Consider the following 13,748-nt stretch of genomic DNA (forward strand, 5'->3'; position numbering starts at 1 on the left):
TCCTAAAAACTGTGATACAGTTTACTGAGGCTGTCATAAGAGAAATTATGGAATAGCAAAAATATCTTCAATATGTAATTCCTGATGTGCTATTTTAGAGCACAGAGTAAGTAAAAACTTCATCTTAATATGTACTTCTAAAATATAAAAGAATGAGAATAGTCTAAAAAGCCACTCAACAATAATATCTACTGGAACTGAAGTTAGAAGTCTTTTCCATGTAGAATTTACTTTCAGCTACTTGAGGGCTGTTCTGACTGAGACTCCCAAGTGGAGATTAGAGCATTTCTCCTATGGTATTGCTTCAATCTTTTGGACTTGTTAATTAAGAAACCTATCATTTTCAATTTTCAAGTATACTAGCTGACATTGGTATCCTTTTCCCTTAAAACAACACAATGGAGGAAAAGGAAGAGGGATGAGAAACAAGGTCCTTGGGAGACAAACTCCAGTGGTTTCCAACCAGGGTGAGCAGTCCATTAGAATCCCGTGGGCACACTATACTGCAGACAGTCTATCTGCTCACCTCTTCTCACCCACAGGACACAGGCACAAAAACAAAAACAGAACCCCAGAAAACTTATTCTGCTCCAGGCTTTCCTTTTTTTTCCTTTGAGGAAAGAAACTCAAGGGAGGGAGAAAATTCAGAAGTCACTGGGAATTCCAGAAAGACAGTGAGGAAAGAGAACTGAGGACGTTTTGCAATTCTGAAGCAATTCTGCATGACCCTCCTTGCACATTCTCCACTACAGTAGGCCTGAGACACAGCTCTTAGCCTCTACCAACATCTCCAATGGCAGTACTCATACTTCTAGTCAGAGATTCTGTTCTTCACCTTATCCTTCCTAAAATACCCCTCTGATGTGTCCACTGTCCTCTCTCCCTATCTTAACCGAGGCTCCCTTTTCTCATCCTCTTATGTCGTCCTGCAGTAGGAGTACCTGTCACCAAATACCATAGCCTATGTATACCCATTTTAAATCACAAACATCATCTGTCTTCTTGAAGCCCTTTGATGGTTCACTATCACACATAACAAAAGGTCTGAGATTTTAACCTGAAATACATCGTACCTAATGCTTCACAATGCTGGACTTTGCAAGGCTGTGGCACCAGGCCATTCTGTATTTCCACAGTTTTGTTCACTTATTGCCTGTTTGGAACATTCTTTCTTCCCTCTGACAAGTTAAGTCAGCTCAGGAATGATTTCTTTTGACACCCTTCTTTGTGTAACACCAAGAATATTCCATGTGTGTTTCCACAATTGTATTATACTGAATTCAAGTTCCTTTCTTTCTCTTCAAGGCAGGGCCCACATGGCTCATGGTAGCAAGCATTTAAAGTAAGTCTCGTAAAAACTCAAATATTATTTTTTGAAGTAAATGTAAATTTATAGCGCCGATGGTACAGGTTTTGATCCTCCAGGGAAATATAACATGTAGCCAGCACATAAAAAGGCAAGTACAAATACTGTCTGTATAATATTCCCACTTACCTAAGTTGCTATATGTTGCACTGCAGGAGTTCAGATCTATAGGATCCGCAGCGTCATCTTTTTCTTCTTCCCTTTCCAGGTCAGGTGGGGGCAATGCTGGTGTGACGGAAGTGCCATCTTGCTTGACAGCAAGAGTTTTTGGATCCTGAGGAGAAAATTCCTCTGCTACTTCATGGGTCACATGACTGAAACAAAATCAGACAGCTCATCAAATTAGAATTCAAAAGGTCTGTTAAAACTGACATTTATAGGGTAGGGGATGGTGGCGCACGCCTTTAATCCCAGTACTTGGGAGGCAGAATCAGAGAGGTCACTGTGAATTCTAGGCCAGAGCTAGTTCCAGGATAGCTAAAGCTAACTAGAAAAAAATAATAAGAAATTTAAAAATAAGATGTATGGAAGACGCATTTCCCATTGATGTGAATTAACAGCCCTACAACCATAACAGTGGGTCATCAGCTTGCTGAGCAGAGACCAAGTATTTTGATGCTTGACCTTGATTCATATACTAGTGGAGGTAGGGTACCCTCAAATGGAGCTGGAGAATTAAGAGGCAAGGAATAGAACAATTAAATGGAAGTTTGAGACTTTCTTAAATGAAAAGTCTCAGACTTTCATACATGAAAGTCTAAATAAATACTAAATCTATTTTTTTTTTAAGAGAAGAGGTAACAGTAGTAATAAAAATCCTTAACTGGTTAAAGAGAAAAACACTCAGGAATTCAGTAAATCAGCTGGTATATTTACTATATTTATTATATTACTTAATAGTACTTTACTACTATAGCAAACACTGGTGCAGAAGAATTGTCTGTATTCTGTCAATCATGTTTTAAATAAATGCTGATTGGCCAGGCAGGAAGGATAGGTGGGAAAACCAGACAGGAAGTGGAGGTGATGCAATGAGAACAGGAGAATTCTGGGAAGGAGGAAGCTGATTCCTCTTATTCCTGCCTAGACCACCGAGAAGCAAGATGTAAGCTGCCCCGCTGAGAAAGGTACCGAGCCATGTGGCTAACATAGATAAGAATAATGGGTTAATATAAGCTACAAGAGCTAATAAGAAGCCTGAGTTAATGGGAAAATCAGTTTATAATCTTATGGAGTCCTCTGTGTGATTTTCTTTGGGGCTTGCTGGCTGTGGGGTACCAGGCAGGACAGAAACCCCAACAAGCCTGCCCTTCGTGCTACAAAACACCACATTTTATTTATTTTACTTACTACACAGTGTTTGCTACATTAAAGTATTTACTGAGGTATGTAGAAAGAATTAGGAATAAAATTGTGATTACACCATGCAAATAAGGATGTAACTGGTTTTGGTAAGTTAACGCTAGGCAGATAAAAGCATCGCCAAATGGAGAAGAAAGCTTAACTCTGGCTAATCTCATTAATGAAAATGATTCTGAAGCAACCTAAGGTCACAAATCAGTGCAAGACTAGTTGTTTTCTTTTAAACACTGCCAGCTCACTTTTGGCTAACTCTTCCCTCTCCCACACCCTACCTAAATTATGTCAGTTCTGCGGCCATGAAGTCCAAGGGGATCAGATGGTCACTAATTGCTGGTGTAGAAAATGGCTGAGCAGGCATGTTGCTGGCCAATGAGATACACTCAGATCAGGTGTCTTTGAAGGCCTCAGGGTCTGAGAGGCGCTCTGAGACTATCACCCCTTCACCATATCCTCCCTGATGTCTTTATGGGCAAGAGACACAGGATAGGAACTTTTGAGGGGAGTGCTACATGTATGGGTGCACGCCTTCGGGAAAGAGGATGCCACTGAGGGTCCTCAATTACTTCTCTTCCTTCTTGAGATGGAGTTTCTCACTGAACCTGGAGCTCATCGACTGGCCATACTGGCTGTCCTTCTAGGGAACCAATAATCTGACTGTAGAAGCACAGTGTTGAAGCTTTAACATTTTTCCTCTCAAAGGAGGGATATTTTCTAGTCACTTTATATGTGCTGCCTTAAAATCAGAAGTCATTTCTATTAACTTTCGCCTAGCAGAGAATATTTTCTTTCTCTTTAAGTATGTGCATAACTACTCAGCAATATCCAGGCTTGATGTGAAGTGGTGCCTGAGAGTGTCTTGGAAGTGTCACTTCACTTTGTCTTTACTGAGGCATGGAAGCTGAGCTCCCTTGTTACTGCCTCCTCTTGCTATCCACGTCACGAGAAACCAGTTTTGTGTGGAAGGCCTGGTTTCTGCATTGATGACTAAGGCAGCCCATTGAGGAGAGGTGGCATTTTTACACAGACTGCCCTGCTGACTGCTGCTGGAGAAATTCGTTCCCAGCTCTCCTGTCCCCAGGAGCTAGAGCCCATAATGGAACTTCCAGTTCACTGCACACTGCTGATATAAAGAGGGACCCCTGGCTCTGCTGGCTTAGAAAGAGCATTTCTGAAGTTGTGTAGCCAGCAGATTTCAAGTCTCATATTGCTATACTGACACATGTGTAATTTTTTTATAATAAAGAATGGTAGGAAGATATTCCTTCAGATTAGTCCCTTGTCTGCAGTTGATGTATGTTCTAATGACACAGACATAAAATCCCGTACAGAAGCTTGGGGCTGGAGAGACTACTCAGTTGGTAAAGTACTTACTGTGCAGAAAAGACCATGCATTCAGATCCCCAGAACTCACGAAAAGCTGGACACAGGTGGCATGTGCCTGCAACCCCAGCACTGGGGAGGTAGAGGAAAGCCCTGGGACTGGCTGGCCTCCTCTGTTTGGTGGCGCAGGTCTGTAATCTCAGTTATTTCTGAGACTAGAACAAAAGGATTCCATTCAAGGCCTGCCTGGGCTCCAGTGTGACTATAAGGCTAGCCAGAGCAACTGAGCAAGACTGTCTCAGAATAAAAGAAGTTTAAAAGGGCTGAGGATACCTTGTGGGAGAGTGATTTTCAAGCACCCTCTAGGTCCTGGATTCAATGTCAAACAAGCTCTGAACTTCCTCTTGGTCCTTTTCCTTTCCTGAAGGTAGTTTATTTATATAGTGCACACAGCTGTGTGTGCATGAACTCGCTTGTGCAGGTGTCTAAGGAGGCCAGAGCTTGATGTCAGCTGGTTTTTTTTCTACTACTCCCCATTATCCCCATTATATCTTTTTTGAACTTGGAGCTCACTGTTTAGGCCAAATGTGCTCCATCCAGAGTTCTGGTTATAGCTGTAGGCTGGCCAAGCCTGCTTTTCTACCTTTGTGCTGGGGATCAGCTACTGTGAACACAACTCTAAGAGCAAATGTTGTTTTCCGCTGGAATCCCTGATCTGTTCCACAAACATAATACAGAACTTTGCTCAAGAAGTGTGGACAAACAAAACATGGACGCTAAAAAGCAAGAAATACCAAAGACTCACCTACTGTACTCACTCATACAACTCCCCATTGTAGGGCACTTTCACAGGGCCTCTTCAAGTCTGCTAGCCATGCTCTGAAACCAGCAGAGCAGAGGCCACTGAGCTGCACACGCTATGCCAAGACACTCGGATCCTGCACTTCAGGAACACCCGCTGCACCCTGACCTTTACTATAGGGGTTTGGCCTTGGAAATGTGCCAAATTACCTTTGGGGAGCTAAGCAAATGAAAGCTAGATTTATTAACTCCTTGAGGACCAGGGTAGCCCAGCCTACATTCCAGGTTAGTTTTCACAGACACTTTTTTAAATGCATGCACTAGTATGTTAGGTTTCCAGTTCAAGTAATTATCAGCTATAAAATATGCAAGAATGTTATGAATTTGCAAATGGATGCAGAAATATTTAATCTGCATTTACAGTGACAGTCTTAAAAGTAATAAAAACTTTAAAAAGTGCATCAATGATATGTTATGTCTTAACGCTTGACAGAAAAACAGCTTTCGGTGTTATTAAAATAGTGAGAGAGAGGCAAAAAGGGAGGTTCTAAGAGTTAAAGTGTAGGCTGTGATACGAAGACTAAAAGATGAAAAAGACTTGAAATAGTAGGAGGCAAAAGCAACTCACCCCTAAGTATGAACAAGATAACGACAAACTAGCCAGGTAAAAAGAGAGGAAGCCCTCTTCCTGGTCTCTGAGTGGGCACATTAATTCTATAAAGGATCCATATAATCAGAAAAATCATCTCAAATTCTAAAGTGAGGCTTTATCTCCTAACAGAACGCCTCTCCAACATTTTACTGGGAGATGTTTGAGGTGATGGACAATGTGTGTGGAAATTAGAAGCTGATGTTTGTTTTCCTGTCTCTTTGATCTTCTGAACAAATGGTACCGTGAGGAAGAAGATAACAGAGATGATGAAACTTCTCCTATTTCATTCAAGAGACAAGGGAAGAATTGTACAAAATGAAAATCAGAAGGAATATAAATTGAGACTCAGTTACTAAATGCAAAGAAGTGTTGAAACAGTAAAATACTGACCAATGAGGTAGTTTTTCAGGTAAGTAAATTTCATGCTTATTTTATAAAATTTAAGTAATGAATGGAGCTTTTTATATTTCTGCTATTTAAATTTCTTTGAAAGAGTTTCTAGTCCTGAAACAGAAGGTGGAAAGTCTGTAATAACGATGGTAATGATATCTAAGTCCTTAATCTTCAGGTTCTGTCAAAGTGACTTAGCCTCTCTGACACTGTCAGCAATCATTCTGTTTTCATAATGGAAGATGATACACGTCTGACTGCACGGCAGGCTCCTGGGTCCTACATCCTCTGATAGAAAACATTCAGGGGAAAAAACTGGATCAAATACCGAGCGTATACACCTTATTTTCTTCTCATTATTCCCCAAACAAAACAGAAAATTACTAGCCACACAGCATTTACATCGAACTAGGTTATGATTAGTGATCGAGAAACCATTTAAAGTCTATAAGAGCATGGTGAGACACTCTGGAAGACCAGCTTTCAGAACACGGAAGCAGGAGGACTTGAACTGAGAGTTCAAGGCCAGAGTGAGTTACATCCTGAGTGAAGGTTCACCTATGCTCTCTGGCCAGATTCTGTCTCAAAAACAAACAAACAAGACAAAAATGTCTTCAAAAGGTTATATATAGAATAAACTCTACATCATTTTACAGAAAGACTTAGGCATCCAAGGATTTTGTTTTGGTATACAAGAAAATCCTGAAACCAAACCCCAGCAGATTCTGAGAGGTGACTGTTCTTAAAATCTTTAGCCAACTTTTCATTAAAGCCTAGTTTTTCATTGTAATTTGATATGTTTGACCCAATACTTAAAAACTGCCATATTTGCTACAGATTATTCTTCTGCATTTGCAGGATGAATGTAAGGTGTTCAAAAGAAACAGACACATTGCTACAGATTTATGTCTTATCTAAATAAATCCCTTGACGGTTAGAGCTCACCAGTCTGCAATATTCATACCTAATTCGAAGTTACAGAAACAGTCTCCCACGAGAAAGCTTGCTTGCTTTACCCAGGTGGTAGGATTAATCATTATAGCATCAAATGAAATAATCTTTTTTCCTGGCAAATTTGTTCAAGACCTATTTTTGTAAAAAAATTTGTTAAATGTCTGACTGTACCTCTTAAAAGGCAAATCAAATTTCTCATCAGAACAGATTAAAGGCCTTTCTGCATCTAAATATTTCCATAATTTTAGTTCAACTTTAAGTTTCAAATTCAGCCACCTTTGTTCAGCTTCAGAAGGGGTAGGAAATGAAATCAGAATTCTACAGAGATCATCTATCTCTTGGCACAAGCAGCATTTCACATTTTACTGGTCAGCTTTCTTCAGCACGTATACCTGTCTCTATGTGCTCAAAACAACCAATAAATTAATGCACTTTCTGAAGACTTTTTTTTTTTCCTAAAAACTGAACACCAGAAGAAATGTTTCATGTTCTGTTTCTGGTTTCCTGAGCTGTTTATTTCTAAGGTTGTGAGGGACAATGGTCTTTGTAGACGTGGGACCAGCATCAACCGTCAATCAAGAACAGCCATCATGACCCACACCTTTAAGATCTGTTAGGAGGAAAGAGGGAGAAACCCAAGTATTTCTTCTTGTATCTCCACCTGTAGGACTCCCACCATGGTGACATTTTTTAATCCTACGTTGGCTTCCAAGCCATCAACCTGATTTTGCCACATTTCCCAATTACTGGCATTCTCAGGTGGGAAAACATATCTGTTGATCACTATCTAGTAGGTCCAATTTTGCACTAAGCCTCCACAGCCTTTGAAACCGTCAAACTTCTTATCCTGAACCAAGATTAACCTTTACCTGAGATAGGATGAGGTCTTGCTACTGTCTAACAGAGTGTGGCCAAACACAAGGCGTTCCTGTGTGCAAACCAAGTGCACACAGGATATTGCAGCTAGGTGCAAGGGCTTGAAACAGGCTCTCATTTTTTGACACTGCCCAGGGTCCATTTAAAAAAATTAAAAAAAGTAAAACCAGATGTGATAGCCATTTAAAGTGTTCTCAAGGCACGGGATTGCATGCCAGCAAAGCAAGTAAGAACACAGGCCACTCAAAGTCACTGTCACCTTCATAAAACTAAGAAAAGTTACGGTTTTAAAATCCTGTGAAATACAAAGTCAAAATGGCATCTGTGCAAATCAACAGAAGATAATTAGGTTGCCACTCTCACTGACTATAGAAAGTACTCGGCACCCCCATTTCGGCCTTGGTTTGCTTTTGAAGAATGGGGTGAGAAAGAGACAGACATTTTCTGAAAAGACAAGATCTTAGAAGAGAATGCCCAGCTCTCACCAAGGACACAGCCTAGGGAGGAGATGGTATCCTGGACTGTCCACACATCCGGAAGCAGAGGAAAGGCCTCTCCCCCCATGCTTATCTTTCTCTGCTCCGTGAGTCAGAGCAGGGAGAGGAGCTTGCACACGTAACAGATGCAATCAGGGAATGAGTGTGGACTGAGACCTACGACCTCTGGGACAGACTTCTACCCGGTGCTGCGTGTGCTGTGCACTTTGCATTCAACTCACCAAAGCGTCAAGACATAGTAGCTATTCCTCCCATTTCACAGAAAGGGAAACTGAGGCTGGAGGAAGCAAATGGTCTGATTCGGTTGAGTATAGAGGTGGCAGTGTGGCAATATGAAGCCATGTTCTCCAATTCTGATGCCCACCATAAGGCAAGGGTGCAAGCACATTGTGCAGATCCAGTGAATGCCTGATTGTAAGCGTGCTTTGGAAGGAAAATTGCTTTAATTGAAATAGAAGGAGGTGAGGTGTAGTTCATGAAAAGAGAAACAAGGCTGTGGGGGTGTGGCAAAAGATGCTAAGAGTGGAGAGGAAAAAGAGGGCAATAGAAGATGTGTGACAAAAATGTAGAAGAGGGATCACTGTGGGAAGGAGGGGGGTCAGCTGGAGGGCAAGGGGTGGGGAAGGAGGACCAACAAAAGTAAACTGTATGAAAATATCATAATAAAATCTATTGGTATGTTAATTTAAAAAACTAATAAAATATTGGGTAAATTTAAAAAAAATACAAAGTTATAATGATTATAGATGCGTTCTATTTTGAAAAACCCTAAACAAGCCAAAAAAAATCAATTATTTACATTGCAAAAGTATTTCTTCAAGTAGAAGATGCTCTTGGATAGACTATTTATAGATATCTGTCTGCCCAATAATAATTACCTCCACATTTACTGAGTGCTAGGCACCGAGCTTAAATGCACATCTAACAATGGCACTATGAGGCAGGCTTATTCTCATAACAGCAACAATTGTAATATTAGTAGTCAAGGCTTACAGAGCATTTGTTATGGGCCATTTCTAAGCCCAGTTTCTCAAAAGTGGCACTACTGACTACTGACATTTTTTGAGCAAGATAATTCTTTCTGTTGTGGAGAGCAATGCACACAGTAGGGTCACTTCCTGCCTTCTTGACTGTGATAACCAACAATGTCTCCAGATATTGTCAGTTGTGTCCTAAGAGAGAACCTCTTTGTCCCTTCTGGACCCTTTCCATAAACTCAGTCAAGATACAAAACAACCTACAGGGTCGATTATCCTCTGATGACGGGACCTACCAAAGGGTCATGCTCATCATGTTTGAGATACAGACAGCTAAAGTCCTGAGGCGATTATGAACAAGGAAGTAAGAAACAGGAGACAGACTAAGCTGGCAGACAGGGGTCTTACACAGAGACTCCTTCACTGTGGATGAAAAATGGGGCTGGGCCTTAAGAGTGCTGGACTGTCTAAAGAGACAGGGTTAGGATATTAGCAAAAGTACTTCAGTGAACGAGGCGAAAGCTGCTGCAAGGCAGACAGGTAGATGCAAACATCAGAGGCAGAGGTGGTGTTTATTTTGGAAGTGTAGTTGGCAGGACTTAATATTTTGAATTCTTAGAGAAAAGACAAGAAAAGAATCAAAGATGACTCAGTTTTCTGGCACGAGCAAATGGATGGCCAGCAGGCCATTTACAAGAAGGAAAGACTTGGGACAGAGCACGTCTGCAGGGAAAACCAAGAGTTCTGTCTTAGACGTGTTTATTGTGTTTGAAACAGGCTTCTCAAGTGAAGACCTGCAGCTAAGTCATGAGGGAAAATGGTTCATTTTATTTTTGAAAATACTTTTCAGAGTAGAATTTTTTGTTTTGTTTTGCTTTCTGCTTTTTTAGTTTTAGAACCAGGGTTCCTCTGTGTAGTCCTGGCTATCCTGGAACTCATTCTGAAGACCAGGCTGGCCTCTCTAACTCACACTGCCTCCGGAGTGCTGGGATTAAAGGTGTGGGCCATCACCACCCTGGCTTGAGTTTATTATTACAAACAAACACAGTTTGTCTCCTTGGGAATGATATGCGCTGATTTGTCAAATGTCCTTTCCATGGTCAGTAAAAGAAAGGGCTAAAATTCCTAACTGAAAAGTCAACTCGACCCATTTTACAAGTGTTCCATTAGGACTTGGTACGCACCTGAAATGGACATGTGTGCTTCCTTTTCTGCACACAGTTAAAAACAAAACACAAGTGATCAAGGCTTGAGATTTAATCAAATTTACTACTTAACCTTAAGTAAAACTGATTTTTTTTCTTTCCTTTTAAATTTCTAGCACAATTTGGTGTGACAGCTTTGTTTGGGTTATAGTGCAATAGTTTTACCCAGATGTATTCTTGCTCTGCCAGTGCAAAGGTCAACAAAGTGAAAAAGAAAATATCTCAGCATCTGTGTTGGTTAGCTGCCCGTCACTGACAAAGTAATCTGAGACAATCAACTTATAAGGAGGAAAAGATTTATCATGGTTTACAGATTCAGTCCATGGTAACTTGGCAGTATCATGGTGGGTATGCACAGAGGAAGCTGCTTATGAGAGAAGGCAGTAAGGAAGGGGGAGGGGAGGGAAGAGGGAGCAGGGATGAGAAACGGAAACTGAGACCAGAGTCCCAATAAATATTCTCTTTAAAGCCATGGGCCTCAGTTCTCTTCAAAGGGTCTCAACCTAATGGTTTCATCACCTCCTAGGAGAACCATGGGTTGGTCACTCAGAAATAGCACAGGGGCCTTTTGGATAGATCTAAGACCCAAACTACAGTACAGTGTGAAGATAGTGATCTTTACATGGTCTCCTGGAGCCTACATGGACTGTATATGAAGAACGGCTGAACTATCCTGCTTTTTCTTGTATTTGACAATAATTTATGAAGTGCAATTGGTACACACACACACATATACACACTAATACAAGCATACAAAACAGATTAAAACAAAATTAATTAATGCATGATTTTGATCTATCTTTTTGTGATAAGGCTTAAAATAAATTCTTTTAGAAATTCTGAAACACACACTGTACTATTGTCATCATGTAGCACAATGGATCACCAAAACTCATTCTGATGGAAACCCTGTTGTACCCTGGACTATCGCTTCCCCTCCCCCACTGCCCTAGCTTCTGATGACACCTCCCCTCCCCCACTGTCCTAGCTTCTGGTGAGCTACTCTTCCCTTCTATGAGTTCAGCTTGCTAACACACTATTCATCGTCCTTCCTAGTCACACACATCCTGTTTCTATTTGCTTTCCTCTTCCTTTTGCCCACAATATTGTTAACTAGCTGACAAATGTGTGTGTGTGTGTGTGTGTGTGTGTGTGTGTGTGTGTGTGTGTGCGCGCACGCGCGCGCGGTTTTAGGGGATCAGGCTGGCCTTGAACATGCAATCTTGCTGGCCTACCTTCCTGACTGATGGAATTACATATACATGCTGTCATACTCAACCTTCTTATTTGTCCTTTAAGATCTGGTTCCAATTTCATTTCTGGAAGCCAATTTAATCACTAGGTGTTTTGTGCTACTTTATCATTTGGAGCATGGAACACTTACCACAGTGAGGACAGAGTAGCTACTAACACTTTTAAACATCTAATATGCCAGACCCAGGCAGCCTATTTTATCTCGTCCCATGAAATGTTCAAATTAATTCTGTGTGATAAGGATCACTATGGCCCTATACATTGAAGGGCCAGAGAGTCAAAGCTGAAGTCACATCTGAGTTCATTATTTCAGCAATGTCTTTCCCCCTATTTGTTCTAAGGTTAATGGCACATATTCAATTTATGTCTTTGGAACAGTCAAATAAATGTCAGGAATAGTCTAATACCACAATGAAAGGCTCTACAAGTCTCATCTTTCAGGCCCTGCAGTTTAGATACCAGAAGGGTATTTTTCATTCTTCATTCTTTACAGACAGTTTGGATTGGGCATCTTTAGTTACTTATAGGAAAAGTGTATTTTCATTTCTTTTAGCTGTGTGTTCCCAGGCATGGGATGGTAATTTAATAATCACACTGCCATCAAGCCAGAAACACAAATGTTGACATTTGATTGTAGTGTTTTCTCTCTCAAAGTTGCGTCAAGTAAATATCAATGACAATCCAAGTAAATGAGGTAATTATTTAAAAAGCAAATGGGAGTATAGTTTTCAATATACATATTCATGCTTTAAACTTTCCACAAGGCTAAAAATAACCTATTGAATACTTCTTTTTCTACTTACTCTGGGACATGGTGAAATGAGAAAATTTAAATTTGCTTCTAAGAACAGATTAGTATCCCAATCACGGCTTTATTTATGTACCGTTAAAACAGTAGCTAATGATTCTAAAGTGTGGCCAAACACCAGCCTGTTGGGTATGCAAAGTTGGATATATCTCAGATCAAGTGAATCAGAAACCCTGGGAGTTGCCAGTGGTGGTGGTGGTGGCGCAACGCCTTTAATCCCAGCACTCATGAGGCAGAGGCAGGTGGATCCCTGAGTCTACAAAGCGAGTTCCAGGACAGCCAAGGTTACTCACAGAAACCCTGTCTTGAAAAACCAGAAAACAACAACATAGAAACCCTGGAAGAGGAACCTGGCAGTGTGTTTTAACATGCCTCTGGATAACTGTGAAACAGTCAAATCTTAGTATTGATGAAGCAGATCAACTGCGTCATTTGGATTCATGGACATTTTTATAAAAAAATTAAAAACACAATAGTAAGGGTTCTGCCACACAGAGGGCTTGCGTTGCCTCAAGTCCACATATAGTATAGACATAGGAAAGAGTCACAAAAGAAAGGCTAAACCATTATTTGGCTGTTTTCCAAGGTCTGGATACATTTACCACAGCCATACTTAAACAGGAGTAAAATCATTTATTGATCTGCAAGAGCTATATGCTCTTCCCTCGTAGGCAACTCTAACTGTGTGCGGTGTAAGTGGCTTCCTTTCTAAAGGAAACAGGAATCTGAAATCCATGCATTACGTTACAACTGGAGCATGGCAGGCTCTCACTGAGGATGTGAAGGGAGCATAAGATTCAGCTGATAAGAAGGCTGGTCCTCTGGAAAGCACTGTTTCCTCTAGGAGCTTTGCTAGCATGTGAATATAGGGAAAACGGGGCTTGCCAGCATTTTGACAACTATGCATAGGTACGTGAAAGGACCGCTTTAGTCAAGGACATGCAGAAAACTTCCTGGCACTTTGGTAGGAAAATTGCAGGCATTGAGTGTTCATTTTCACTTATATATTTTTAGAGGAAACTGGGGAGAAAATCTGTCCTATCAGTCAGAAGTTGTTATCTTTGCCAGAGAGGAGGGCAAGCTGGATAGAGAAAGTTTACTGTGTGTCAGGAGGGAAGATGGCTCAGCAGAGTGAAGTATTTGGGGCACTTGTTCAAGGCTAAAATGAGAAAGGACGAAAAAAGAAATTCTATTTGTCACAAACTTGGAATAAAAGCGTTTGCTTAGCTGGCAGTTAATTGACTTTTTATCATAGTAACAAGAAAGTAAGTTTGACTTCTTTTCCG

General features: G+C 40.8%; 1 protein-coding gene across 5 annotated transcripts in view; it reads right to left on the bottom strand.

The window, feature by feature from the left end:
• Peak1 (pseudopodium enriched atypical kinase 1) overlaps positions 1-13,748 on the bottom strand; it is a 209,360-nt gene that overhangs the window by 38,368 nt on the left and 157,244 nt on the right. For all 5 annotated transcript variants that reach the window (XM_048416724.3, XM_048416726.3, XM_048416723.3 and 2 more), the window contains one exon: positions 1,496-1,680. In XM_048416724.3, coding sequence (XP_048272681.2) covers positions 1,496-1,680 — 185 coding nt within the window. The remainder of the gene's footprint in view (positions 1-1,495; positions 1,681-13,748) is intronic.

This window comes from Myodes glareolus, chromosome 4, assembly GCF_982192425.1.
Source record: "Myodes glareolus chromosome 4, mMyoGla1.1, whole genome shotgun sequence".
Classification (NCBI taxonomy): Eukaryota; Metazoa; Chordata; class Mammalia; order Rodentia; family Cricetidae; genus Myodes; species Myodes glareolus.